Source organism: Polyergus mexicanus, unplaced genomic scaffold (genome assembly GCF_030449975.1).
Source record: "Polyergus mexicanus isolate NDT 795.1 unplaced genomic scaffold, iyPolMexi1.0 SCAF_1, whole genome shotgun sequence".
NCBI classification, from domain to species: domain Eukaryota; kingdom Metazoa; phylum Arthropoda; class Insecta; order Hymenoptera; family Formicidae; genus Polyergus; species Polyergus mexicanus.
In genome coordinates, this window is record NW_027223321.1 from 10,800,644 (window position 1) to 10,825,268 (window position 24,625).

Here is a 24,625-nt window from a genome sequence, read left to right on the forward strand (position 1 = left end):
GAACAAGGGTCGATGTGGCTGCATTTCAAGTTTATTAAATTGCATATCTAACATTTACTTTTTCCAAAACATAAATATGATGTTTTTATTTTAGAAAGAAATTCAGGAATTGTTAGATCGAAATTAAAAATATCGAAATACTTTATATATTGCTTGTTTGCTCTAGAATGACGTACTGTTCGACTTGTTTCTCTGCCAAGAAAAGCAATAACTCTGGGATTTTCTGAAGCAGAAACGAGACGATTTCCCCAAACATTCATAAAAGGAATACAACAAGTATATCAGCTGCTAAAGCGCATTTCATCTTCCCGAGGCATGTGAAAGCTCAAACAAATGGCAAAATGCCATGCATACATCAATATGAAATCACAGTTACAGCATGTATCACAACTGCGGGATTACTCGTCTCTCCGGAATCGCGTGCATTGTGCGAAATTTCGCTCGGCGAGAGCGTTTCAATATTTATCAAACGTGAGGACGCGCCGAATAATCTCCAAGGACAGCTTGTACACTCTGTACATTATCGTTGCAACAATCTGCGCTCCTAAGCGTTGCAACCGAGTTGAACGTTTCTTCGAAATAATAAATACGGACTCGATAACAACAGACTCGAAACTTCCCTCTTTCTTTTTCGATATCTGCTGGTGAAGCACGGCAACATTGTTTCCATCCCGTACAGTGCATTACGTAAATGAGAATAGTATCTCGTATGCATTCGTGTGTATCCGATTCACGTGAGTCGAGGCGACGATGTCACCTTTTCAACTACTAATCGCTGTATAAGGTGCTCTCCTTTAACACGAAACTCTCGCATAGCGTTTAAGAGAAAATTAATTAAATAACATACGGAATTTTTTTGTATATTATAAAAATACTAATTAAATATAAAATTCCTGAATAATTAACTTAATAAAAGTAGATAAAAGCAACCAAATCAAAGAAATATGTAAATAAATAGCGAATTATCAAAATTATCTAGATTTCGTCATTCTTTGATAAATAATCGTTTATACGTTTTACATTATCGATCTCCGGAAAAAAAGAAAAAAAAATTGTTTTTCATCGAACAAATAATAATAATGAATATTGAGATCGCAACTCCAATCACGAAAATTTCTGTTCCATAAACGATTGTCCTAGATTCGAAGATTTAAGGAAGACAATTTATACCCTTGTTTGTTCCCTCCAATCCATAGATGGTTCTAGGTCACGTCGAAAAATTTAAAGCGCCCACACATTAGATGAAATTCACGTTAAAATTTCTCTCTCCGTTTTATTCCCGTTTCATTAGGTATCTAAATAATACATACATATGAATAAAAGAGAATAAATATTATTGGAATTTTTCACAAAAAGCATTAAAAAGTATTGAATTATCTCTTATTATCTCGTACACCAAACAACACACGAGTGGAAAATTTGTCTCGTTTAATATTTCCATTGTAACGTCTTACATTATCATGTTTATTGTACATTATAATAGTACGAATTTATTTATATTATTTTTTTGCTCTATAATTTATTATATGATATAAGAGAGAGATAAAATTGACGTAGTAAAAATACTGCATTCGTTGTTAATGCGCCATAAGATTAAATGGAGCAGTCTGTTCGCTTAAATTGAGTATTCTCTTGGGAATTTTATCCACGATCTCTTAGTAGTGAGAATTCCTGAGGATACGATAATCGAGCATCCCTATATCAATTCTGTCTGTCGCTCGAAAATCGTTCTCGAAAAATAAGCGAATAGATATACGAATGTAAAACACCGATCAAGATATATTCGCATGCACATAACGTAATGATTTCTACAGAATCATGACACTTGTATAACTCAATATACGAAGATATCTTGCGACCTCGCAAGGTATAATATCGTCATCATCATATTCAATTATACAGATAGTCGCATATGGACGTTACATGACTGGCTGTTGCCAGTCTGTTGCATAGAATTATAGATAGTTGCAGTCTACTCGATTAAGTTTCGCGCCATCTTGTGTTTTCTATTACCTTATTTAGATTCGTGCTTTACCGTATTATATATCATTCGATTTGACAGTTTACGAATTTTACGTCGATAATTAAATTAAATAACGATCATTGTATGTCAATAACAAAAAAAAAAAAAAAAAAAAAATCAACCGATAAAAAATATCAATTTTATTTTTCCGACATAAATAATTTCTATTATTTCTCTTATTTCTTTTTATATTTACATTTATAGAAAAATCTAAATTTTTCTCCTTGAGTATCTTCCTCCGCTAAAATCTTATATAAGTAAGAGATATTCTTATCTAATAAATATCAGCGAGCATCCCTCGTGATAAAACATCGCTATATCTTTATAATTAATTAATTAATAATTAAAGATTGTATACAGATGTTCGAGAAACGTCCCGATAAATGATTTTTCGTTTAACCGAGAAAGATTTTCTCGAACAAACAAAAAATCACTTTTATCGACTTCAACGATTCAAACCGTATTTATCATTTAATTAATCAGGATTTCCATCATATTGATCGTGATTAATGATACCGTTGTTAAAGTGTCTCCGTTAATTCTGTGAATGCTACACGAGACGAACTTTTATGTCGTACGTTACATAATTAGAGATAATATATCGCGCATTCACGTCAAAATTAACCTTCAGAACATTTAAAGAATTATTCGTGTTTGTATACGCCAGATACCCATCCGATTCTTGATAGAGATTTCGTATCTTTCAATTTATTCACAAGATCTCCGTTTCTAGTTTAAATCAATATCAGTTATAATTATTAATTCATTAAATGAACGACACACGTTTTAACAGAATCAATTTTTTTAATATATCCCATCATTAATGCGAAATAAAATTTTATGATTCGCATATCCTATTATCAATAGGATTAAAATTAAAATCAAAATTCTTCCGATTGTTCATTATTTAATTACATTATTCATGTCTGATACCACTGCAATTTAATTTCATATTATAGCGGTTATCAAAAATTGTGATAAAAATATTACAAGTGTATTTTGAAGAATTTTTCTCTCGCATACTGTAAACATTAATTTCGCGTTACGTGTGACACGACGAAGGTGAGAATTGACACGACAGTCCACAATGATTTCGCACAAGAAATAAAAATTTCAACTTCAAAGTATAATATTTTAATTTTAAATATCGAGACAACATTTCCGTTAGATCTTCAAGCATGATCTTTAATGCGGCGTCTACAATAGAGATTTTAAGCTCTAAGCCTTAAGAAATTGACCAATCACAATCAAGTATGAGAAGAATACTCGATACCGTGATTGGTCAATTTCTTTAAGCTTAGGGCTTAAAATCTCTATTGTAGACGTCGTATAAACGATCAGTACTACAAAATCGCACGCGACTCCGAAATGTTTGACACGAGACGAAACCGCGCAGAAACGAGTTTACGCGAGACGCGACAATCGCGGGACGCTATAGGAATCCAAAATTCGCGGAATCCTCTTCCGCGGGAGCGAACGCACCATCTCTCCTTCCTCTTCCCGCCCTATCTCCTTGGCAATCGCGCGCCCCACGACCGTTCCACCTTGCTCCTTCGCGACGATGACCATACGATCGAAGAGTTTTTTTCGAGCACCGCACGAAACAGGTATTCGACGTGGTGGGATAAGCGGGTAGATAGGTAGGTAGGTAGATGAATAAACTCATACGCGCGATATATCGGCGCGACGCCGACGTGAATTGCAGCCGGGCTAGAATAAACCGGGCGACCGGGATGAAAATTAGAATCGGAGAGCGAGCAGCGAGAATAACGCAACGTCAGCCGGGAAAGATTCTTAAGAAAAGAGAGAGAAAGAGAGACAGAAATCGTTCGTAGACGACGCTGTGAACGGGAGGTCGAACGTGAAGGACGCGACCGTTGCCACCGCGGGCGGCGAGTTTTCAAACGTCGCTCGCTTCTGCGTATTCGTGATAGAAAACGCGGGCGCCATCGCGAAGGGTAGCGCGAAGAAACGCCTGTTCAAAACGTTGCCTTTCGCGTTTTATCGCGAGAATAGATGTACTCACTGTTTATATTTGAACATTCCGCGTCGTCATTGTCGTCGTATCGGCGATAATCCAAGTGCCGAATAGGAGAAGAGGCGATGAACACTCGCGAACACTCACTCGCGCGACATCGCGTTGCACACACGGCGCCAGCGAACTGTATTTACAGCGATTTTTCGAAATTAGAAATTCGAGCGAAGATCGCGGAGAAGAAGATACGAATTCGCGAAATGGAAAGCGCGGGGAAGGCGATACGCGCGCGATAAATATATTTTCACTCGTGATCGTATTCAAAGATCCGATCGCGACTTCGCCCCACCACGAACTTCAACCGACTCGGCATGTCCCGACACTCTCGCATGGATCTCTGCAACTTCTCGCTTCTCGCCGCCTCCCCACCAATTCACCGCCCCTCCATATCGCCTTCCCACCACGTCGCTTCCCCACCATTCCGCCTCTCTTCCGCACACTTCGCTCTCCTACCATACTAACCATTATTATTTACTATATTTACTATTTACTACTTTTGGCTACACTTGGTGGCGCAACGTTCATAGGATTAGTTCGTCTTTGTTGTTCTCGCCGAAAGTTAAACAGAAACAGATAATGCTCGCGATGCGATCATCAATATGTTACGATCTTGACATATATTGTCAAGATCAAAGTCATTAGGGGTGAATCTAATATGCATATTTACCAAATTTTTTTTCTTAATATCGAGAATGATTCAATATGCACGTTATAATTTAATTTTATTAACAAACTGGAAATTATAAAAAGGACTTTATTGATAATTTGAATAAGAGAAAAATTTGTATCTATGTAATGTCAACCTATGTTAAAAAGAGAAATATATAATAAAAAATATATAAAAAAATATATAATATCTTATTAGAAATATCCTAAGACCTTATGTATAAAAATGTCAAGAAATTAAGACGACGATGTCTATATATACAAAATGTAAATTTTATATTTCAAGATTTTTATTTAAAACATCATGTTTGCTTAGTTTTATTGTCACCATTTTCCATGTGCGCGTCTTTCCTCAATTCATAAATCTATAAAAAGAAAGTGATATATAATTTAACTTAATATTATATAACTCAAACTTAAACTTAAGGTTATATAACTAAACTTAATATTGAAAGAAAATAGATGTTCTTTTCCAAGATGTTCTTTACCTGTATATATGCTTCGGTGAGAGTAATCATCTGGGGCAAAATTTGTGTGACGTGTAAATCTTGCATCTCGTACCACTGACCAGTGGCTCTATGCAAAATATGAACTCGGTATGTTCCTTGACCAGGCTCACCATCGTGTACTATATTGGCTACTAAATCATATGTTGTATATGGATGCTTCGCCTTTATTTCCGATGTTAAAATATCTCCAAAATCAACATTTCTATAAACATAATCAAAAATTACAATTAAAATATTATTAATTATTTGATATATAATAGTATATGTCATAAAATGAATGTATATACTTACTTAACGGGAAAATTCACAATTGTTGGATTTTTTTCGACAAAAAATGTATTTTTCGTAAATCTCTAAAACCAATTAAAAATTATTAAATAATGCAAGATATTCATTTTAATAATATATATAATATGGTATATAATATGGGACTTACTAATAAGACTTACTTTTATATAAAGTATAAGATAAGGTGGCAGTTCAGTAATCTCGAATCTTTTCATGAAATTTTCCTTATAGGTCTTATATTCTTTTTCAGTGATGGCATTAAATTTGTTTAACAGTGTGTATAAATTTACCTATATAAATAAAAATGTGAAATTATTGATTATCTGTAGCTGTATATCAAAATCTTAGATATCATAATCAATATTTGGGGACACATAATACACATAATACTAACTTGTGGAATAATGTTCTCTGTGAATTGATCTTTGAATAATGGAGGCGGCGGGAGATCGCAAGTAAGATATAAGAATGGACTTTCCGTCACAGTTTCACCATACTCTACTGTATGCAGTAGTTCACTTCTTTGGCTCTCTTCTAGTTCTAATGGCGGTATTTTCCGCGTATATATCCGCATATGTCCTAAGAATGTTTTATAAATGATACTTGAATCACGCTTTTTAGTACCATTTAGTGCCAAATGAAGAGCATTTAAGAACCATGATAAAAAGTCCACCGGATCACCTAAATAGCATCTTATTAGTAAGAATGTCTTTAATAAAATGTACGATGAAGAAATTTAGTATGTACCTTGTTCTGTGAATTGAAATCTTTTTTTACTCCATAAAACCACAGCCTGCAGCATCTCATGAGGGCTCACATGTGCTTTAAAATTACGTGGATTCCATAATTTGCGCATAAGCTCTCCAAATCTTTGTACCAAGAGATAAGATGAATCACCAGGTGGTCTTCTTACATGGGAATAATTAGATTCTCTTAAGAAAAAATCTCTCAAAGGTGTAACATGTGAAAGTGCCTGCAAGATTGCAATATATATATATATTTTTTTTAATTATATACATGTATATTTATAAAATAAATTACTTGTAAAATAACATTGCAGTAATCATTTGCTTTTATATTATTCAATCCCACTATGCCTGGTGAATACATAGAGCCATCAATTGCTCTACTCTGTCTGTCACACTTATCTAATTGGGCAATTTGTGCTTTGTCAAAAGTTGGGTATAATACGTATTTAATGTCATCCAATGATGAATCTATAAAATGTATTAAAGTTTTACTTGCTGAAAGGAAAGAATATGCAAAAATAATATGTTTTTACTTACCTACAATTTCGTAATTATCTGGTAAACAATAAAATTTTAAAGTATGCAGATTGAGAAATACGTGATGACTCTCTGCTACACTATGTGTATAAGCATGAGTGTTAGTCCCCCTCCCTTGGAAATATTTGCCACAAACTAGACAGGCATATACATTGATCCTTGACAATGATACAGAACATAATTTTTCAAAATCAAAATCTAAAAATTGTCGATTAATGGTGTCCAAGTATGGACACAATCGTGGTGTTTCTGATTTTATTTTTGCATGTTTTGCATTCTCTGTAACGGAAGAAAATATAATGTTAGATAATATTTTAGATTATAATTTAAACACAGAAAATGCAACACAATTTTAAATATAAAATACTATTGATTGTTTCATGTAATATCGATACTTATATAAATAAATATTAAATGTATTATACTTATAAAAAAACTTTCAAAGGCGAAGAAAATTATAACGCATCAAATGTTACCTAACCTCAAACTGTTTTTTTTAATATTTTATTAAAATAAATCATGTACATCTAAAACTAATTTAAATCGTCAATAATATTATACGTATAGACATGCACTTACTTTCCGTTTCATTATCCGAATCGCTTCCGATATCAACCAATTTCTGTTTTCTTTTTGTACCAGACGCCATTTTTTGAATATGACATACACATGATTGGCTGTGTTCGGAAACATCACCCGTGTACACAGTACACACGAGCGTCGTTCTATCTTTGTTCAATTTGTAATAAATGGCGCGATCAGGAAACATACTTGTTGAGCATCGTCTTGTCAATACTCGACGTTGATTGGTTGGTTCTAAAAGTAAGAACCAATCATGTTCAATTGCTACTCGATGATTGTGTCTGAACGCACCCAATAACAAAGATAGAACGACGCTCGTATGTACAACACAGGTGATGTTTTCGAACGCAAACTTATAGGGTAAAGTAAAGTAGCGTCTAATTGACCAATCAGAACGAAAAAAATCTTGCGAACTTGCATGATCATATAAAATATTTTTACAGAAAAATCAGACAATCACATTTATAATTTAAAGAATGTAATAAAATGACATCTCTTTTATTTGTCACATGATTGATCGATTTTTGTGCAAATTTTTGTACAACTTTATTTTGAATAATCCTTTATAAAGTCGAATATCCGAAAATGAATTGGCCAATCATGATAAAAAGGAAGAAAGTTCTTGTCCTGATTGGTCAATTAAACGCCTTACATTCATAATGCCAAATGGAATGCACTCTGAAACATAAAAGTAAAGTTAGGTTGATTAGATTACGTTAGATATATGCACGTGATTCATCGTTTCATTTTAAATGTATTTTTTTTTATATTTTCTATATTTTTAAACTGAAATAGATATATCATAGATGTGGGATCTGTTCTTTGCAGCTGAACGGGCTGCACTGGTTTAGAGTTTATCTTTTTCTCTCCCCATTGGAAGGAGAAGGATAGGCTCTGAACTGGTGCAGCCAGTTCAGCTGTAAGAACAGACCTATATACTCAGATTTTGAAGGAGAAGAAGGGAGAGAGAAATAAAGTGTAGAAGCAACGTGCATATATTTATATATGTAGTGTACCTATAATTGGCGGGATAAACAGAGTAAGTATGCGCTTTTCTTTGTATATTGTGTAACGAAATATTTTTGGAAATATTCGGATGCGTTTCGTCGGTCTAGGTGATATTAGAATCACACACACGAACAAAGCTTTTGTATTTGCAATAATTATGGTGACGTTTTATCAATTTAATTAATCCGAATTGCGATACTAATAATGCAAAATTAATATTGCAAAAAAAGTGGTTATAATCGTTTTGTTTCAAAGATTGAACATGATCTTTTATTAACGCATCTGCATATGAAGAAACATTCTGCTTGGTGTTGTGTTTTATATCTTAAAATTAGTTCAAAAAAGGATATATCTCGCTTATAAACTGTACATATATGTTTGATAATATAAAACTTTTGTTAAATCTATATATCCTGTTGTTTCTCTTTAAAGAAATAACTTAGTCATTTCAGAATATAACTAATTTATAAATAAAATTTTAAGTTCCTTAGATATTAGACTTTCTGAAAGTAACTATGCCTCGTGCAAAGAGAACCAGAGTGGAAAGCGATAATTTATTAGCTCCAAAAAAACTTAAACAATCAAGTTCAGATACCTTAGATTACATGACTCAAATACAAACAACTTTGGGTATAAAACAAAGTACAGAGAAAATTGGAGATGCAATTGAACATTCATCTACAATGCTTACTTCTACTTCTAATATAGAAAAAAATAAAGATACTATTGAACACACACCTGTAGCGCTTGGATCAATTTCTGATAAATTATTATCAATTGAACAAGAACTCTGTATTGAATTAAAAGATATTACTTTTCCATCAGTAATACAATACATTTACAATCCGCTTGAGTATGCATTTGAAACACATGCCATGTATGTACATAAGTACTGCACTGGCGAAAAAAAAATTTTATTTGTCGGCATGAATCCTGGACCATGGGGCATGTCACAAACTGGTGTGCCATTTGGAGAAATAAGCATGGTGCGCAATTGGCTTCAAATTTTTGGTCCTGTTGGAAATCCGTTAAAAGAACATCCTGATCGAAAAGTCACAGGATTCCAATGTACACGTAGTGAGATTAGTGGATTAAGATTGTGGGGCCTCTTTCGAGATTTGTGCGGTAATCCGGAAAACTTTTTTCGATATGCTTACATGCACAATTATTGCCCATTCGCATTTATGGATGCCAAAGCTCGAAACATCACACCAGCAGAATTAAAGGCAATATTTATCCCACTACATTTCTTTTCTTTATGCTGAACTATCTGTTCTTTTCAGGGAGAAGGACAAAAAATTTTACATGAGGCATGCGACAAATCCTTGATAGATATAATACGACTTTTGAAAGTGGAAATTATCGTTGGTATTGGAAATTATGCCGAAAAAAGAGCACAGATTGCAGTTCAGACTGGAGGTCTTTCTCATGTACAGGTAATGTATATATTTATGCAATATATTGTATAATAATATCTTTTTAATTATAATATATCAAGATTTACTAATTTATATGTGATTTTTTCAGGTAATGGTCCTGCGACATCCGAGTCCAAGAGCTGTAGGTAATCAAAATTGGAATGAAACAGCTATGCAACGGTTAGATGAATTGGGATTGCTCAAATTTTTTGAGAAAGCAAGTACTACTGTTTAAATTCTTTCTTATACAGGATACAATCATTATTTTTATATAAAAGATATAAAATTCAACTTGATAAATTATTTTTATTTAAGACAACATTTACATTTTTTGCAAAAGATTAAATACTTTCAAAAATTAATAATTTTATAAAACTGTAGCACACAACATAGTTTTAAAAATATCTTTACATCATATTATCGACATATAATACAATATTTAATAGCGTTTGTTATGGATACTTTGGCATGGATGGACGTTGCATTACAAAAAGCTGAGGAATCTTTAAAAGCTGGTGAAGTCCCAGTTGGTTGTTTGTTTATATATAACAATGAAATAATTGCAACTGGCAATAATACAGTGAATGAAACTTGTAATGCAACTCGCCATGCAGAGATAAATTGCGTCGACCAAGTCTTAAAGTTTTGTAAAGAGAAACGCGTGGAATACGAAACGGTATTTTGTAACCTAGATGTAATTGTCACAGTAGAACCATGTATAATGTGTATATCGGCATTACTTCAACTACAAGTACGCAGTATTATATACGGTTGTGCGAATGATCGATTTGGCGGTTGCGTCAGTGTTCTCGAGGTACCAAAATTTTACGATCCAAAGGTAATAATACAAGGAAACGTTAAGAGAAAAGAAGCTATGAGATTGCTTAAAGACTTTTACAAAGGCGTGAATCCAAACGCGCCTGAGTCAAAAGTCAAAAGAAAGAAAGAAACTTTGTTAACAGAGAACAAATAATCTGTTTGCATTTAGTATCTTTTATTTATAGATATATGTGAAACATTTTTTTATATAGTATATATGATTTAGTATATTATATGAATATAAAATATATTTATTTCCATTTCTTTTTTTTAATAATTATATAATACACACTGCGCTATAGTATAGGATAATTTGGAATTTTTTTATGATCTTTTATATTCTACATATATATGTATTTAATATATAATATGTATACAGTATAATAGAAATAATAGTAGTAAATTCAACATTTCTTCGTGCGTTTTTATGTACTTGTTAAACAACTTTTTATTTAAAGTGTTCCTACTTATTGAATACTATATATATAGTTTTATATAACTGAAATAAATATTCAATATTACATGTAATACTTACAAGATAGGCTTCTAAGTTTATCATATGATGTCAACTGCACCATGTTTTATCCAATTCGCATTTTCCTTGGTACCATCTGATGAGTAATTGGTTTCTCAGTGTATAGTTTTGTAGCACCATATCCTTTATCTGCAAACAGATTATATAACAGATATATTCTTGGTCAGAAGTAAAATTACATGATGAAATGTAACATTCTGCCGCGACTTACAATCGGAGGCGGGAAGATTCGTTGAAAATCCATCTGATTCTGATGTTCAAGATAACTCTGCGACAAAATAAGTTTTGTTTCTAGTGTATAACAGGGCTTACACAATTGGCACTCTATGCGAAAACAGTCCTTGCAGTCCTTGCAGAGCTCTGGTAGCACTACGATGTTTTTGTTTGCTACCTCCATTTCTTCTTCTGCTTTATTTCTACAACATTAATAATGCTAATAATTTAAATATTTATGTGCAAATAATAATTCTACTCTATATTTTTAGGCACCCAATTTCAAGATACAAAATTCTTTTGCATTTAAATGCATGTAAATCTCGATGTGCAATACTTGCCTAGTCTTCAAGGATCCTTTTCTGATCCTCTTGCCAATACCGACCAGCGCAAACGTATTGAATATGACTTGCTCGTAGAGCAATTGATTCGGTGGATAATGCGCAGAAGACAGATTCGGCGACATGTTCGCTTCCATCATGTAGACGTTCAGGTCCTCGTCGAGAGCCAGATCGAATCTCACGAGCTCGAAGAAATTCCTGCCATTGCCGAGGCGCCTAGAAACTTCTTTTATTTGCATCTCCTTCATCAACACGACTTCCCGGGTAGCGTCATACACTCGCTCCCACATCTCGATCGGATTCTTTCCGCGCTCTCTGACGTACGCGTCGAACGAATCTTTCATCGAGAACCCGAACTCAGTATAGTATCTCTTCAAGGATGGCACATTCCAAATCGGTAGATAATCGTCGCCAACCACGTACTTGTCTAGGACTTCTGGATCGAAAGGATAATATTTCACCGGACAGAAGCGGAACAGCACATCGCCTTTGTAGACGTATAATCGCAGCGGATCTACGGACGTGATGACAACGTACACGCCAATGTCGAACTTGTAGCCATCCACGAGGAACGGTCGCTCGATGAATTCTTGAACGAATGTGCCATCGGTGAAGTTCGCATTATTGTTGCCGCGAATGCGGATGCCCCGATGATCGTTCGATTTCTGTACGAACAGCTTCGCGGGATTTGATTTGGCATAATCGAGGAAGGCTTGTTGGTCCTCAGGTATTTTGAACGCCGCTGGTATATATCGCCCGCCGCGCGACGTCGACAAATCCACCTTGTTCGTGATGTAGCCGCAACCGGGGAAATGGTTGATTCGCTGATGCTCCCGCAGTCTACCTAATTTCGCGGACAGCACGCGAAACGGATAATCGTGGGCCCACAATAGATCCCAGTCAGACTCGTTTTTGCTTTCTTGAAAACCGAGTCGTTGGAGTACAGCGTATACGTGCTTCAAGTAACCGGTATCGTTGCTTTTGGCATAGATCCAAAATTTGGGTTGATCCTCATTTATTGTCACTGATCTTTCAGATAAATTCTTTGAGTACATTTGATAAATAAAAGATATATTGTAAAGAATCAATGGGCCCGCTACAGAAGATAAAATAATCTTTAGAACTGTCTTCATCTTCAAACTCATGATTTGTCTTCTTATAATGCATAGAGTTTTCTGTAACAGCATTATCGGTCATTATGATTAAATTGATTAAATTCGATTAAAGATGAATAGATAATAAAAAAATGAGAAATAGAATTAATCTTACTTTATCTTCTCTTTTATTTTGATTTAATCTAAATATCCTTTTGCGTTTCATACCTTTTCGCTCTCCTTTCTATCGTGCCTCTTGTCATCTGACATAGTAATTTTGATTTAAACGTGACTAGAGTTAACTCAATAGTAACAGTCTGTAATGAGTTTACTTTTGAGCAACGAAAAGCGTCATGTGAAAGTACCGTTGTAACTTATCCCCGCTTCATCGACGGCCTATCCACGTGGGATGGGACCGTCTCCCAGTTGTTGGGAAGAAAACCGGTTTCTCTTTGCATGACTGTAATCTACATCGCAGATTATGACATTCATAATTACTGACAGAAATAAATACAATAAAAAATTTATAATATGATAATATTGATCATAAAATAATACATAAAGATAATTACAAAATATGTGTGTATGTGAATGTATATGAATAATCAGCGAACTATTCTTGAATGTATTTAATTTTGATTATACGGCTGATTTTCAATAAGTATGCTATAATATTATTTTGTTATTGATTTTATTAAAACATTCTAATAATGTATTATAATTTCAATTATACAGTTATGATTTTGGATGAGTACACTTCTGGTTTATTATTGATTATTAAAATGCAATCCAATATATCGTAATATATATAATATAATATTACAGAATTGATTTTTTAACCGATTTGACAAATCTGAATTTGTCGAGAATTTCTTAGTCGATGATTATTCTTGTCCATATATATTTATTATTATATTAGATGATTATATAAGATATGTTTCAAAAGTTTAAAGTTATATATGTTTTATTTACTGTATTTCCTGATTTCATACTTCTTGTAAAAAATTTTTATACACTTTATTTTAAAATTTTCTTTAAAATTTTGAAGAGTTTGAAGAAAATGATCATTTCATCTTGTGTAAATAAACATTCTTTTGCTAAACGAGTAATGGTACATACTTATATAGCATTTCATATATCTCATTGATATAAATAATAATGTATAAAAAATTTATATATACGCTCGATAAAGTATCGTATTTAAACACGAGCGGCAGAAAAGAGCATATGTCACGTGATCAATACGTATTGTCAGATTATAGGTTTTGGAAAAGCGCCGCGTGTGGTGAAAGTTAGCCATCGATTCTACCTCTTGTTCTTTACGTCCGCCGACTCGTACTGAGTAGTTGTAAGTGTGTAAGAGAAGAATAGTAACACGTGTAGACATGGGTTTCCAGAATATTTGGTACTCGCATCCACGAAAATACGGTCAAGGATCAAGATCCTGGTCAGTATAATACTCTTTTCTTTTTATTCGCTTTCATTAGCGATTAATTTATGTGGCACACAACAGTTGAGCGAACGCATGGCGATCATCACGAGAATGTCGCTATGTAATATTAACCACGTAAATTTGATTTAAAGTGAGAAATTTGATAGACTAATTAAAATCCGAAATAATTTTAATATATTTATGTATCGATATTAATTATTAATATTATTTTTGTAAAAATAAATCTGTAAATATGTATGCTAACCTCAAAAGTATCATGCAACAAGTCACACACTAAGGTTATTTTATTAAATATTCTGTTTTACATGAGTTTTCTACACATTATTTTTTCCTCTCTCTTTCTGTCTTTAAATTTTGAATTGTTTTTAAAAATTTTAAAAGTTTGGAAAATGCAGTTAAGCAAATAGATTTAATATTTTATATATATATATATATATATATTGCTCTCTCTCTCTCTCTCTCTCTCTCTCTCTCTCTCTCTCTCTCTCTCTCTCTCTCTCTCTCTTTTTCTAAACACAATATTGATTTTGTTGCAGCCGTGCCTGTGCGAATAGACATGGACTTATTCGCAAATATGGTCTAAATATCTGCCGGCAATGCTTCAGGGAATATGCCGCTGACATTGGTTTCAAGAAGGTAAATATGACATTATTAATACAGTATAAAATACTTGTCGATACATTAAAAATAGGAAAAAAATAATGCAATTAAATAATACCTTCTTTTTGTTTTATAGCTGGATTAAATAGATAGAACACGAATGCAACATAGTTCAAGCAATTCAACCAATTACACTTATGATTTCAACATCAGCATTAATATTTTGGAATAATATCAACAGTTGAACATGAATATAATGGTATTGTAACGATAATATTAGCACTTACCAATGTTTTTAAAATAAACACTTTTATGTTCTTATAATCCTGTATTTTGTCACATATTCTATTTATATCCTTTTAAATAATTTTTTTTTATGGATGTGAAAATTATTTGAAAAAAAGCTGTCTACTGTTATTGAAAAATACAATATATGTATAATCAGTAGTATTGCATATAAATAGAATTACAGGTTTATATAAAGCATATATATATATATATATATATATATATATATATAATACATAGTTTATCAATAAATAATTTATTTGAAGTTTGTATACAAATATTCGAAATTTAATAAATTTGGACATTCCTTTTAAACATTCCCTTTAAAAAGAAGTTAATCTTAAAATCTTGCTAAAAATCGAAATTGCAAAAAAAGACAAATTTTGCAGTTATATTCGCGCGACTGCACTTATGTCGAAAAAAAGAAAAAAATATATTGGCAGCACTGCGGCGATGGCGGAATTCGCATAGGTTACGTTTGATGCTGCAGTGATATTGTGCGTATTCGTTAAAAAAACGCGTTTCAATTGCGACTTTCGACACATGGAGAGAACAATGTCGGAACAAGCAGCTTTGCAAACGCAAACGGAAACAATCTCCGAGACGGATGTCTCCGAATCGCAGGTATGCTGGATGCTGGTATGCATGTTCATTAAACCTTATTTATGTATGTACGTTACGTTTATTACTCGATCGCGCGATAAACGGGGTGGAAAAGAATCGTCGGTGACGTTAGAGAATGCAAATAATTATTACTCTTATCGCTTATCACAATTCAATATCCCCTCCAACATACGACTCTGCATCGTTGGGATACGATTTTTAATAATCATAAAACATTGTATTCTTTCCACTACGATATACATAATATTTTTACGGCGATAAGGTTATACAAATTATTTCTAACTTTGTTCTTTAAGTTTCAATGATGATGCGTAATATAATCACGATCTTCTTGCGAAAACGCGCAGCGAGTGAAAGATTTTTAATAAGTGAATGCAGTTTGAAGAAGTGCGAGCGTGAGTTTTGTCAAACGATCACCGAAGACAATCGTTCACCGTTAAATGGGATACGAGTTCTGGATCTGACACGGATCGTAGCCGGTCCCTACTGTACGATGATCCTAGGAGATCTTGGCGCAGAAATCTTGAAGATCGAACGACCTGGTGACGGAGATGAGGCGCGCAGGTGGGGCCCGCCATTCTTCGAAGGAACGCAAGAATCGACCTACTTTATGAGCGTGAATAGAAATAAGAAAAGCATTTGTATCGATCTGAAGAGAGGTAAAGATATTATTTACGATCTGGCGCAGACATGCGATGTCTTAGTGGAAAATTACGTACCAGGAAAGTTGAACAGTATAGGCTTAGGATACGAAGACATAGCCAAGATAGCGCCACGTCTTATATATTGCTCGTTAACTGGCTATGGATCCCAGGGACCTTACGCAAATAGACCTGGTTACGACGTTATCGCTGCTTCTTTAGGTGGACTTTTGCACATTACCGGCCCCAAAGATGGACCACCATGCAAGGTCGGTGTAGCAATGACGGATTTAGCAATGGGTTTATATGCTCATGGAGCGATCATGGCAGCTTTACTGCAAAGATCAAAAATCAACAAAGGCCAGTGGATACAATGTGATCTTTTGTCAACTCAAATTGCGAGCTTGATTAATATTGCTTCAAATTTCTTAAATGGAGGTAAGGAAGCGACAAGATGGGGATCTGAACATGAGAGCATAGTTCCTTATGAAGCTTTCCCAACAAAAGATGGACATATGACAGTGGGAGCGGGTAGTGACTTGCAATTTCTAGAGTTAACCAAAAGATTACAACTACCAGAACTCATTAATAATAACAAATTTAAGAATAATATTGCTAGAGTTAAGAATAGAATGGAATTGCTTCAAATTCTCAGAGATGTATTTAAAAGGAAGACAAATCAAGAATGGTCTGCGATATTTGAAGGTGCTGCATTTCCTTATGGAGCAGTAAACACCATAAAAGAGGTGAATGAATCAATATCAAATAATTTTGTAAATTTCACCTTTTTAAACTTTGCATGTAATATTAATTTTCAGGTATTCGATGATCCTCATGTAAAATATATAAAGTTGGTTCAAGAGTTAGAGCATCCAGTTACAGGCAAAGTAAAACTCGTTGGGCCACCTGTGACATATGGCTATGCTACTAACATAGCGAGATCGTCACCACCAATGTTAGGGCAGCATACATCAGAAGTTTTAAGAAATATATTAAAATATTCGGATGATAAAATAGAAAATTTAATAGCACAGAAAATTGTGCAATAATTAATGAACATGTTTAATTTTTTTTATATAGTTTCACATGTGACACCCGTTACAAATTTTCAATTTTATAATAATGTTTTAATTTTTATACATCATTACATGTAGCATTTTCAGATAATACGTAAAAATTTTAATTTTATAATAAAATATAATTTCTAGAAAGTAGTTTCAAAGTGATAAGGATTTCCCTATCAAAATGTTATTGATAATATTGTGTATTTAATGTTACATAGATTTTATATTCTATATATTTTTTTAGATTAAAAAATATAATTTACAATAAGAATTGTACGTATATGTAAATAATACAAATAAAATTACATATCTTATAAAATATTATTTGTGTATGTGCCAAACTTTGCATAATAAACAAAAAAATAATAAATTTTATTTGAGTTCTTTTATTCATTTTCATAATAAAAATTTTTCAATTGTGCTTATTGTGACCAATGTCTTTTGTAATCACAATATGTACTTTAAAGTGTGATTAATTTGATTAGTTTTATTATATTAATATTTTCATAATTTTTTTTATAGGATGTGCCTACTGTACGATTACGTTTACGAAAACCGAAATCAAACAAAAAGGTCCAATGGACTCAAGGAACTGTTGATAATGAACATCTAAACAAGAAAAAGTCAAAATGTAGGTATTTATTATTTCTGTGAGATCTTCTAAGTTTCAATGAAAAAAATAAAATAAAATTTATTATGTAATTTTTTTATTTATAGGTTGTTGTATTTACGAGAAACCAAAAACTTTTGGTGAAAGTAGTTCCGAAGATAGCGATGATGAATGTGAACATTGTCATGGGCATAAGGATGCTCATAAGAAAGTCATACCTAAAACTGGAAATGCTGCTCAAGATGGAATGTCTCATCCTGGTAATTTTTTAACAATAAATTCAGTAATAGTGTTAGCGCATACTTAATTAATGTATTTTTATTTCATATTATGGTTTGTTTACAGAACCGATTGCGACAGGATCAACATAAATATTTACATACCCATTGACCATCTTGCTAAATGGAAAATAAATTCCTTTATGCTGTTTCTCAAGTCAGTATCAGAAGAAATGGCGGATTGTAGGTAAGTAATACATACAATAAGTAGAAAAATGAGATCAAAAAACATGATTTTTTGTCACATTATATTATCCTTTTAGGTATGCAAACTTTAAATATGATTCTGCACTAATCATATAGCATTCTTATTACAATACTTTAACAATATTGCACGAAAGATTATAAAATGTTGTCCAAATTGTTAATTCTAATATAGATTATATTATATGTCACGAGAATAGTAAATCATTGAATGCTCTCTAAAAAATAACAGTTATCATTCCTTGTATATGTTTACATCTGAATTAATGTCACTTTTTTCATATGTACTATTTGCTATTTAATAGATATATATACTCTTTGCTAGCCAATAGTTCTAGATTTTACGCTGAGAGAAAATATATATTACTTGTTAATCTGTGACTTTTATTAACATTCCACATTTATAATAACATTGATTTACATATTTCATGATTGCTAAGTCAAATTTAAAATGACTTGTTATTACACAGGGAGATTGAAAATATCCTAAAATTTCATATTTGTTTTTATGGGAGATTTATTATATCATATTTATAATTTTACAATGTAATTGTACAACATACAAACTCAAAAAATGACATGTATGAGAAAAACAAAACAAAATAGTGCACATTTATATCCATTCATTATTTTTTTTGTTTAGTACAGGTTTAAGTAGAAGTAAAATTTATAAATTTCAAAACAGAAAAAGAAATATAGAATAAATAAAAAAAATTAGTATTACAGGTTGTGTACATGAGTGAACAGAATGATAACCATATGAAAAACTTAATATTCATTGCACACTCTGCATTGAGAATTCCAATTTTATAATTTTGTCAGAAGATAAATTCTATAAGACCTAGAATTCCACATGTAAGAGCTATAAAGATAAACTTTAAGCTAACAGTTTAAAAATAGTCTGATGATAACCTTTAAATATAAATAATATAATTTTAAATTTTTTTACTAGATATTTTCTAATTTTGCATTATAGCAATAGACAATATATTTTTTTGCAATATCCATCCTTTTAACAACATTTTTAGTAACTCTTTCAAGTAGTACTCATCTGGTGAGATTCCAGATTGTATTACATTATAAGAAATGAAAGTCTGCACATGTATTTGTGTGCATAAATCCTAGGTAATCAAAAAATAGATTAATTATTTGTGCTTTTATACGATAGTAATATTTTGGACGATTTTGTATCAACTTAGGTGCAGAATATGTCTTTAAAATTCTTGTAAAAATAAATGTTTTAAATTGGAAATTTAATAGTTTTTAGTCAGTCAATATTATTACTACTTCTTTGAAACCTTCGTCTTTTTCGCACCTCCATTCCTTTACGATAGGTATTTTCATCTAAACCTAAAGCCTTCACCATAGCCCGACTCCGCCATATTTTAACTGTATAATCATCACTGGTTGTAACTAACATTTCAGGATCACGTGGATTAAAAGCTACAGAATTAACTACATCGGTATGAGGAAATTTTGCTAAACAAATCCCATAATGTCTATCCCACAAGTAACCATGCTTGTCTTCTGCACCACTGTAAACAAAGATATTTAATAATAAATATCGTATACATTTTGAAAATATAAAATTTTTTTTAAGTTAGATTAATGAATTATGTAAATGTAACCGAATTACATTACCTTGCTACATATTCATTACATACATCCAAAAATATAAAGAAACATTCGTTATTAGGCGTATATGCCTTGTGTGCTCTTAACATTGTACCAACTTGTTTTAATGTTACCAAATCAATCACATGTATATCAATTTCTTGTGCTATTGGCGGTGGTTGTAAAGGATTAGTAATAACATAACCCTTTGGCCATGGCCTTGTATTTACATAAAGATATCTGTACAAAAATGTATACATAATCATATACCCCTCAAATATATCATCTTACATGATGACGATATTGATATAACTGACCTATGATCAGGAGAAAGTCCCATTCCAATGATGTGGCCGTGAAGATCAATCAAATGATCTATTTTATCAAATTTATCAGCTACAGATTCATAATTTAACCAATCTTCCACTGATGGGGTATTCTGTCTCTCTCGCTCCCTTTCCCGCTGAGCTATTCTTTCGCGTAGAGACGGTCCTGGGTCTAATCTTCTTGGAAAACTGACTAATTTGATTCTCTTAAAACCAACTTTATGTGGAGTATATGTTTTTGAGCCAGTTGTAAATATAAGAAACTTCTCGGGATTATTGGCTAACTCATCAGTATCACATTCTTCGGTTATCGAAGATTCTGTAAACCCATTTTGTATCATATCTTATACAATAATTATAACGATTGATTTTCTAATACTATGCGTTATGTGTGCATAATTTTTCTACCTCCTGACTCACTCTCCTCTTCCCACAATGGATTCTCACTTTCACTGTCACTTTCGTGCGCCTTCCTCTGCATCTCAACCTGCCTATATTCCTGATTGTATTGTATAGGACTAGCATATTCAAAACCATCACCAAGTTTTCTCCAATTCGAAAATCCACCTTCTAATTTACTATATCTATCATATATATATATATATTACGTAAGTGTTAATTATTTAACAAATAGAAGTTATCATGTATCATAAAGAGGAAAAAATTCATACTGTAATCTTGATGATGCATGGTGTAACACTTCTGGTTCTTCATACTGTTGCGAGCTACTAGGTTCGTTCGAAGGTGACAACAAATCCTTGTGACTTGGCGGATTTCCTTTTTCCTCCTTTATATTTGAGGAGGATGGTTGGCTTTGTTGTTCCATAGTTTCAGCTGGTGCAGGCGCTAGACAATTTGCAACCATAATTGCTCTAATTGAAGAAGCATTTCCATTATAAAATCTGAAAATTATTATAGATGTATGAAACAAAATTTATTTTGGGGAGACAACTGTTTATGTTAATATTAATATTATAAACCCTATTAAGATTAATATTAAACTAAAGATTGAAAAGACATGTTGAATTATGACTTTACCTAAAAAGTTGTGTCATAATCGGCACATGTTCACTAGCTGATTCCTGATTTGCCTTATTGAGCCAAACTACACTAGTACTGACCAAATGTGCCAACCAATGCAGATTTCCACTTAAAAGGTAACGCTCACTGTACCACGTACCAAATATGTCATACGGCTTATTTACTACTCTACATTGGAGGTCAAAGCCAGCTACAAATAAATACAAAGCATACATAAGCAATTATTTTATTGAGAATTGAAGACTTTTATTAAAAAGTATTTCAAAAAATAGCTTATTGTCTATCTTTTTAGGATTTATCAATTTATGTAATAATCTTCTTTAGAGTGCATTTAATTTCTTGTTTACTTACGTGCTACTTTAAACACTGCTATTTCTCCTGAAGTACTATGAGGTGTACCAAAATGTACACCAGAAACTAGAAGTAAAGTATCTGTACAATTAAATTGTGAAAATTGCGTATACTTCCAACTAAATGTTTTCATATCGTGTAAATATTTAATAGTAACAGGATATTGACTTTGCCATACCTGAAATAATACCATGTTTGTGACACTTGATAATTTATGTGAAAAAGAGAAAATATAAATGTGAATGTCAGCAAAACAGCTTACAAGAATATATCCATCTTTTGAACAAGTTGAAAACATTTTGCCATTATGGGAGAAGCTCACATGTAAAACTTGATGCGAATGCTCCTTGAGAACTTCAGTTTCTATCAGTGGAGTATGATATGCCAAACGTTTGAATTCTCCCAACCAAGAAGTTTTCCCTAAAAAAAAAAGAAAGAGAGAATAATAATTACTAATATTTTCTTAGTCAAGAGCATAAACTGTAACATATTGATATAAATCTGTGTATGTATGTGTAAATTAATCAGTGTAAAAGATTGTTCTCTCTCTTCTATACAGTAAAATATTTTTGAAATATCCTTCAAAAGATATACAAACATTATATATATATATATATATATATATATATATATTATTGCTAAGGATATCTTTTATGTAATATACAAAAATAGTCATTTTATAATAGAAAGATAGAAAAACAGTAAGAATTCTCACAAATTTTAACAAGTATATATAATTCTTAATAAATTTATTACCATTCAAGTTCAATCAAAATATCTGCTAGACTTCTAGGTAATTATTGTATTATTATTATATCTTTTGTTGTTTGTTTCCTTACTTCTATTATCCTTATATATGCAATAAATAGGATAATTATCTAATTTAGTTAAATCAAGATTTTTTTCTTGTGATTCAAACAACTTTTTTCAAACTGAATAATACAATATACAAATCACACAACAGAAATTTATATTTTTATCTGTCTCATACATGTAATATGTGATAAAAGGTATATTATTTGCAATCGCATATAAAATTATGATGACGTCGAAAGTGCGGCTGATGTATGAAAGACATACCTGGCATGATGCCGACATCCGGATCTATCTTGTATGTCCGATAAAATAAATATTTCCACAGAAATTCGTCATGCGACACTCTATGCCATGATCTGCATACTTCACCCGCGATCGTCAGCTCCTTCGGCGTCAGGTACTGGAAGATGCTCAAAAGAATCGAATCTGGCATATAATACCAATTAACGTCGCTCTCGCTTCGCTGTGACAAGCACTCGCTATTGTTATCCGATTCGCTGACTTCCTCGTCAGCTGTCTGACAGTCCCGCGCGATGTCCTCGACGCCGTCCATTGTCGAAATGCGGCGGGTTTATTTACTGAAACAGCTGATACCTGTCAACGACTGTGCAGTCACTATGCCGAAGATACACGAACTCGACCGAGGTTAGAATTTTATCGCGATCAAGTGCATTACATGTAGCACGTAATATCACGCATGGTATAATATATATGTAAATATGTATAGCATTCCGAAAACGCGGCACGTGTTTGTAATATGGATGAAAGTACAGCAGGTATCATTGATACCTCCATTTCCGATGCATTATATCTAGGTATTTGTTTATTGTAAATCGTAATTATTGAAAGACCCAAAACTAAATTTTTATCGATTCAATAATAATAATAATAATCTTATTTATTTTTTAACTTTATGTATTTCTGCCATCCATCAAACTCTATCAAATACAACTCATAATTCAATGTACATGTGTATCGTATGTGATATGTTACACATATGATGATTCTCCGCCATCTGCCACCAAACGTAAAGGAAAGGACGAATCTAATTGGTTATGCCATATTATTGCTAGCATTCGGATCAACAACGCGATTGGTAATTCAGTAACAATATGGCTGATACATACAGTTAGGCCCTGCATACAATAGAGAAAATATTAGAAATAGGAATAAAATATTAAATATCAGGAGAAGCAATTTAGAATTATTTTACTTCAAACAAGAGAACCAAATGGATTAACGCATAATGAAATAAAAAAAATAAAATTTAGACATAATTAATCCATTCCGTTTCCTTGTTTGAAGTAAAATAATTCCAAATTGCTCCTCCTGATATTTAATATTTTATTGCTATTCCTAATATTTTCTCTATTGTGCGCAGGGCTTTAATCATGGGGTCTGTTCTTTATAGCTGAGCTGAATTGAACTACACTAGTTCAGAATTTATCTTTCTTCTTCCAATCCTTCCAATATGGAGAGAAAAGGAACTCTGCACTAGTGTAGCCAGTTCAGTTTAGTTCAGCTATAAAGAACAGAACCAATGTTATCTTTTGGCATGGTCTTTCTAACCTTCAAAATTTTTGAGCCTAATTATTATCAAGAGTTTTATTCGGCGGTTTCAAGTATTATCTACCTATAATTTTCTTGTCCTTGAAGTGGATATTTATATCAATATAATCATATAGATCATAGCGTTTACAGGAAGAATTTGGTAAGAATATAGTTATAAATTTCATATATGATTATGTAAAGAAAATATATATAGAAATATATATGTAGAAATAAATATTTTAATATTGTATATATTATATTTACAGATTATATATACACATAATTCTTAAATATTGTGTAAATTTATAAGAAATTTTGAATAGTACTCTGCGTTGATACCACTGCTT

At 32.3% G+C, this 24,625-nt stretch overlaps 9 protein-coding genes across 13 annotated transcripts in view; 5 read left to right on the forward strand and 4 right to left on the reverse strand.

Annotated features, from left to right (window-relative positions):
• LOC138934366 (rap guanine nucleotide exchange factor-like) overlaps window positions 1-4,363 on the reverse strand; it is a 34,145-nt gene extending 29,782 nt beyond the window's left edge. The window contains exon 1 of the mRNA XM_070298023.1: window positions 4,050-4,363. The gene's annotated coding sequence lies outside the window, so the exon portion shown is untranslated. The remainder of the gene's footprint in view (window positions 1-4,049) is intronic.
• A 614-nt stretch (window positions 4,364-4,977) lies between these two features.
• On the reverse strand, window positions 4,978-7,489 carry Usp39 (ubiquitin specific protease 39). The gene is made up of 9 exons (XM_070298089.1): window positions 7,387-7,489; window positions 6,808-7,086; window positions 6,563-6,738; window positions 6,269-6,494; window positions 5,916-6,202; window positions 5,683-5,811; window positions 5,525-5,586; window positions 5,213-5,435; window positions 4,978-5,089 (listed from the first exon to the last, which is right to left on the reverse strand). The coding sequence occupies exons 1-9, from the start codon at window positions 7,454-7,456 to the stop codon at window positions 5,027-5,029; spliced, it is 1,515 nt and encodes a 504-aa protein (XP_070154190.1). The 5' UTR covers window positions 7,457-7,489; the 3' UTR covers window positions 4,978-5,026.
• A 965-nt stretch (window positions 7,490-8,454) lies between these two features.
• Smug (Single-strand-selective monofunctional uracil-DNA glycosylase) lies at window positions 8,455-10,266 on the forward strand. The gene is made up of 3 exons (XM_070298051.1): window positions 8,455-9,623; window positions 9,681-9,833; window positions 9,925-10,266. Exons 1-3 carry the CDS (start codon window positions 8,913-8,915, stop codon window positions 10,048-10,050), a joined length of 990 nt encoding a protein of 329 aa, XP_070154152.1. The 5' UTR covers window positions 8,455-8,912; the 3' UTR covers window positions 10,051-10,266.
• Window positions 9,949-11,053, forward strand: LOC138934382 (tRNA-specific adenosine deaminase 2). Its single transcript, XM_070298064.1, has 2 exons — window positions 9,949-10,032; window positions 10,262-11,053. Exon 2 carries the CDS (start codon window positions 10,270-10,272, stop codon window positions 10,786-10,788), a length of 519 nt encoding a protein of 172 aa, XP_070154165.1. The 5' UTR covers window positions 9,949-10,032; window positions 10,262-10,269; the 3' UTR covers window positions 10,789-11,053.
• On the reverse strand, window positions 11,038-13,333 carry Ttll15 (tubulin tyrosine ligase-like 15). The gene is made up of 4 exons (XM_070298035.1): window positions 13,046-13,333; window positions 11,724-12,898; window positions 11,381-11,585; window positions 11,038-11,298 (listed from the first exon to the last, which is right to left on the reverse strand). Exons 1-4 carry the CDS (start codon window positions 13,085-13,087, stop codon window positions 11,200-11,202), a joined length of 1,521 nt encoding a protein of 506 aa, XP_070154136.1. The 5' UTR covers window positions 13,088-13,333; the 3' UTR covers window positions 11,038-11,199.
• Window positions 13,334-14,125: 792 nt separating this feature from the next.
• Rps29 (ribosomal protein S29) lies at window positions 14,126-15,194 on the forward strand. The gene is made up of 3 exons (XM_070305435.1): window positions 14,126-14,264; window positions 14,807-14,906; window positions 15,007-15,194. Exons 1-3 carry the CDS (start codon window positions 14,203-14,205, stop codon window positions 15,013-15,015), a joined length of 171 nt encoding a protein of 56 aa, XP_070161536.1. The 5' UTR covers window positions 14,126-14,202; the 3' UTR covers window positions 15,016-15,194.
• A 402-nt stretch (window positions 15,195-15,596) lies between these two features.
• On the forward strand, window positions 15,597-23,573 carry LOC138934409 (E3 ubiquitin-protein ligase PPP1R11-like). Of its 5 annotated transcripts, none has more exons than XM_070298138.1 (5): window positions 15,597-15,797; window positions 18,010-18,118; window positions 18,205-18,357; window positions 18,443-18,562; window positions 23,053-23,573. In XM_070298138.1, the coding sequence occupies exons 1-4, from the start codon at window positions 15,702-15,704 to the stop codon at window positions 18,466-18,468; spliced, it is 384 nt and encodes a 127-aa protein (XP_070154239.1). In that variant the 5' UTR covers window positions 15,597-15,701; the 3' UTR covers window positions 18,469-18,562; window positions 23,053-23,573. The 5 variants fall into 5 exon arrangements, with proteins under 5 accessions (XP_070154239.1, XP_070154214.1, XP_070154223.1 ...); XM_070298113.1 differs by lacking the exon at window positions 23,053-23,573 and adding an exon at window positions 18,639-21,105; XM_070298122.1 differs by lacking the exon at window positions 23,053-23,573 and adding an exon at window positions 20,005-21,102.
• On the forward strand, window positions 15,815-17,654 carry LOC138934402 (succinate--hydroxymethylglutarate CoA-transferase). Its single transcript, XM_070298101.1, has 2 exons — window positions 15,815-17,169; window positions 17,242-17,654. Exons 1-2 carry the CDS (start codon window positions 16,084-16,086, stop codon window positions 17,470-17,472), a joined length of 1,317 nt encoding a protein of 438 aa, XP_070154202.1. The 5' UTR covers window positions 15,815-16,083; the 3' UTR covers window positions 17,473-17,654.
• Fbw5 (F-box and WD repeat domain containing 5) lies at window positions 19,055-23,781 on the reverse strand. Its single transcript, XM_070298078.1, has 9 exons — window positions 22,992-23,781; window positions 22,174-22,331; window positions 21,912-22,089; window positions 21,558-21,750; window positions 21,191-21,421; window positions 20,928-21,103; window positions 20,511-20,838; window positions 20,221-20,433; window positions 19,055-20,114 (listed from the first exon to the last, which is right to left on the reverse strand). The coding sequence occupies exons 1-9, from the start codon at window positions 23,278-23,280 to the stop codon at window positions 19,847-19,849; spliced, it is 2,034 nt and encodes a 677-aa protein (XP_070154179.1). The 5' UTR covers window positions 23,281-23,781; the 3' UTR covers window positions 19,055-19,846.
• Between the last annotated feature and the right edge of the window lie 844 nt (window positions 23,782-24,625).

What these genes read in the sequence shown, in the direction of transcription:
- Usp39 (XM_070298089.1), bottom strand. Translation starts at nt 7,456, where the DNA reads ATGGCGTCTGGTACAAAAAGAAAACAGAAATTGGTTGATATCGGAAGC. An exon ending in AGATAATTACGAAATTGTAG is followed by an intron (nt 6,739 to 6,807) that starts GTAAGTAAAAAC and finishes TACATTTTATAG; the next exon opens with ATTCATCATTGGATGACATT. An exon ending in CAGAGAACATTATTCCACAA is followed by an intron (nt 5,812 to 5,915) that starts GTTAGTATTATG and finishes TTATTTATATAG; the next exon opens with GTAAATTTATACACACTGTT.
- Smug (XM_070298051.1), top strand. Translation starts at nt 8,913, where the DNA reads ATGCCTCGTGCAAAGAGAACCAGAGTGGAAAGCGATAATTTATTAGCT. An exon ending in TCACACCAGCAGAATTAAAG is followed by an intron (nt 9,624 to 9,680) that starts GCAATATTTATC and finishes TGTTCTTTTCAG; the next exon opens with GGAGAAGGACAAAAAATTTT. An exon ending in GAGGTCTTTCTCATGTACAG is followed by an intron (nt 9,834 to 9,924) that starts GTAATGTATATA and finishes TGATTTTTTCAG; the next exon opens with GTAATGGTCCTGCGACATCC.
- LOC138934382 (XM_070298064.1), top strand. Translation starts at nt 10,270, where the DNA reads ATGGATACTTTGGCATGGATGGACGTTGCATTACAAAAAGCTGAGGAA.
- Ttll15 (XM_070298035.1), bottom strand. Translation starts at nt 13,087, where the DNA reads ATGTCAGATGACAAGAGGCACGATAGAAAGGAGAGCGAAAAG. An exon ending in ATAGAAAGGAGAGCGAAAAG is followed by an intron (nt 12,899 to 13,045) that starts GTATGAAACGCA and finishes ATGCTGTTACAG; the next exon opens with AAAACTCTATGCATTATAAG. An exon ending in AAAGGATCCTTGAAGACTAG is followed by an intron (nt 11,586 to 11,723) that starts GCAAGTATTGCA and finishes TTAATGTTGTAG; the next exon opens with AAATAAAGCAGAAGAAGAAA.
- Rps29 (XM_070305435.1), top strand. Translation starts at nt 14,203, where the DNA reads ATGGGTTTCCAGAATATTTGGTACTCGCATCCACGAAAATACGGTCAA. An exon ending in GGTCAAGGATCAAGATCCTG is followed by an intron (nt 14,265 to 14,806) that starts GTCAGTATAATA and finishes ATTTTGTTGCAG; the next exon opens with CCGTGCCTGTGCGAATAGAC.
- LOC138934409 (XM_070298138.1), top strand. Translation starts at nt 15,702, where the DNA reads ATGGAGAGAACAATGTCGGAACAAGCAGCTTTGCAAACGCAAACGGAA. An exon ending in CGCAGGTATGCTGGATGCTG is followed by an intron (nt 15,798 to 18,009) that starts GTATGCATGTTC and finishes TTTTTTTTATAG; the next exon opens with GATGTGCCTACTGTACGATT. An exon ending in AAACAAGAAAAAGTCAAAAT is followed by an intron (nt 18,119 to 18,204) that starts GTAGGTATTTAT and finishes TTTTATTTATAG; the next exon opens with GTTGTTGTATTTACGAGAAA.
- LOC138934402 (XM_070298101.1), top strand. Translation starts at nt 16,084, where the DNA reads ATGATGATGCGTAATATAATCACGATCTTCTTGCGAAAACGCGCAGCG. An exon ending in CAGTAAACACCATAAAAGAG is followed by an intron (nt 17,170 to 17,241) that starts GTGAATGAATCA and finishes ATTAATTTTCAG; the next exon opens with GTATTCGATGATCCTCATGT.
- Fbw5 (XM_070298078.1), bottom strand. Translation starts at nt 23,280, where the DNA reads ATGGACGGCGTCGAGGACATCGCGCGGGACTGTCAGACAGCTGACGAG. An exon ending in ATTATGACACAACTTTTTAG is followed by an intron (nt 21,422 to 21,557) that starts GTAAAGTCATAA and finishes AATAATTTTCAG; the next exon opens with ATTTTATAATGGAAATGCTT. An exon ending in GGACTTTCTCCTGATCATAG is followed by an intron (nt 20,434 to 20,510) that starts GTCAGTTATATC and finishes ATTTTTGTACAG; the next exon opens with ATATCTTTATGTAAATACAA.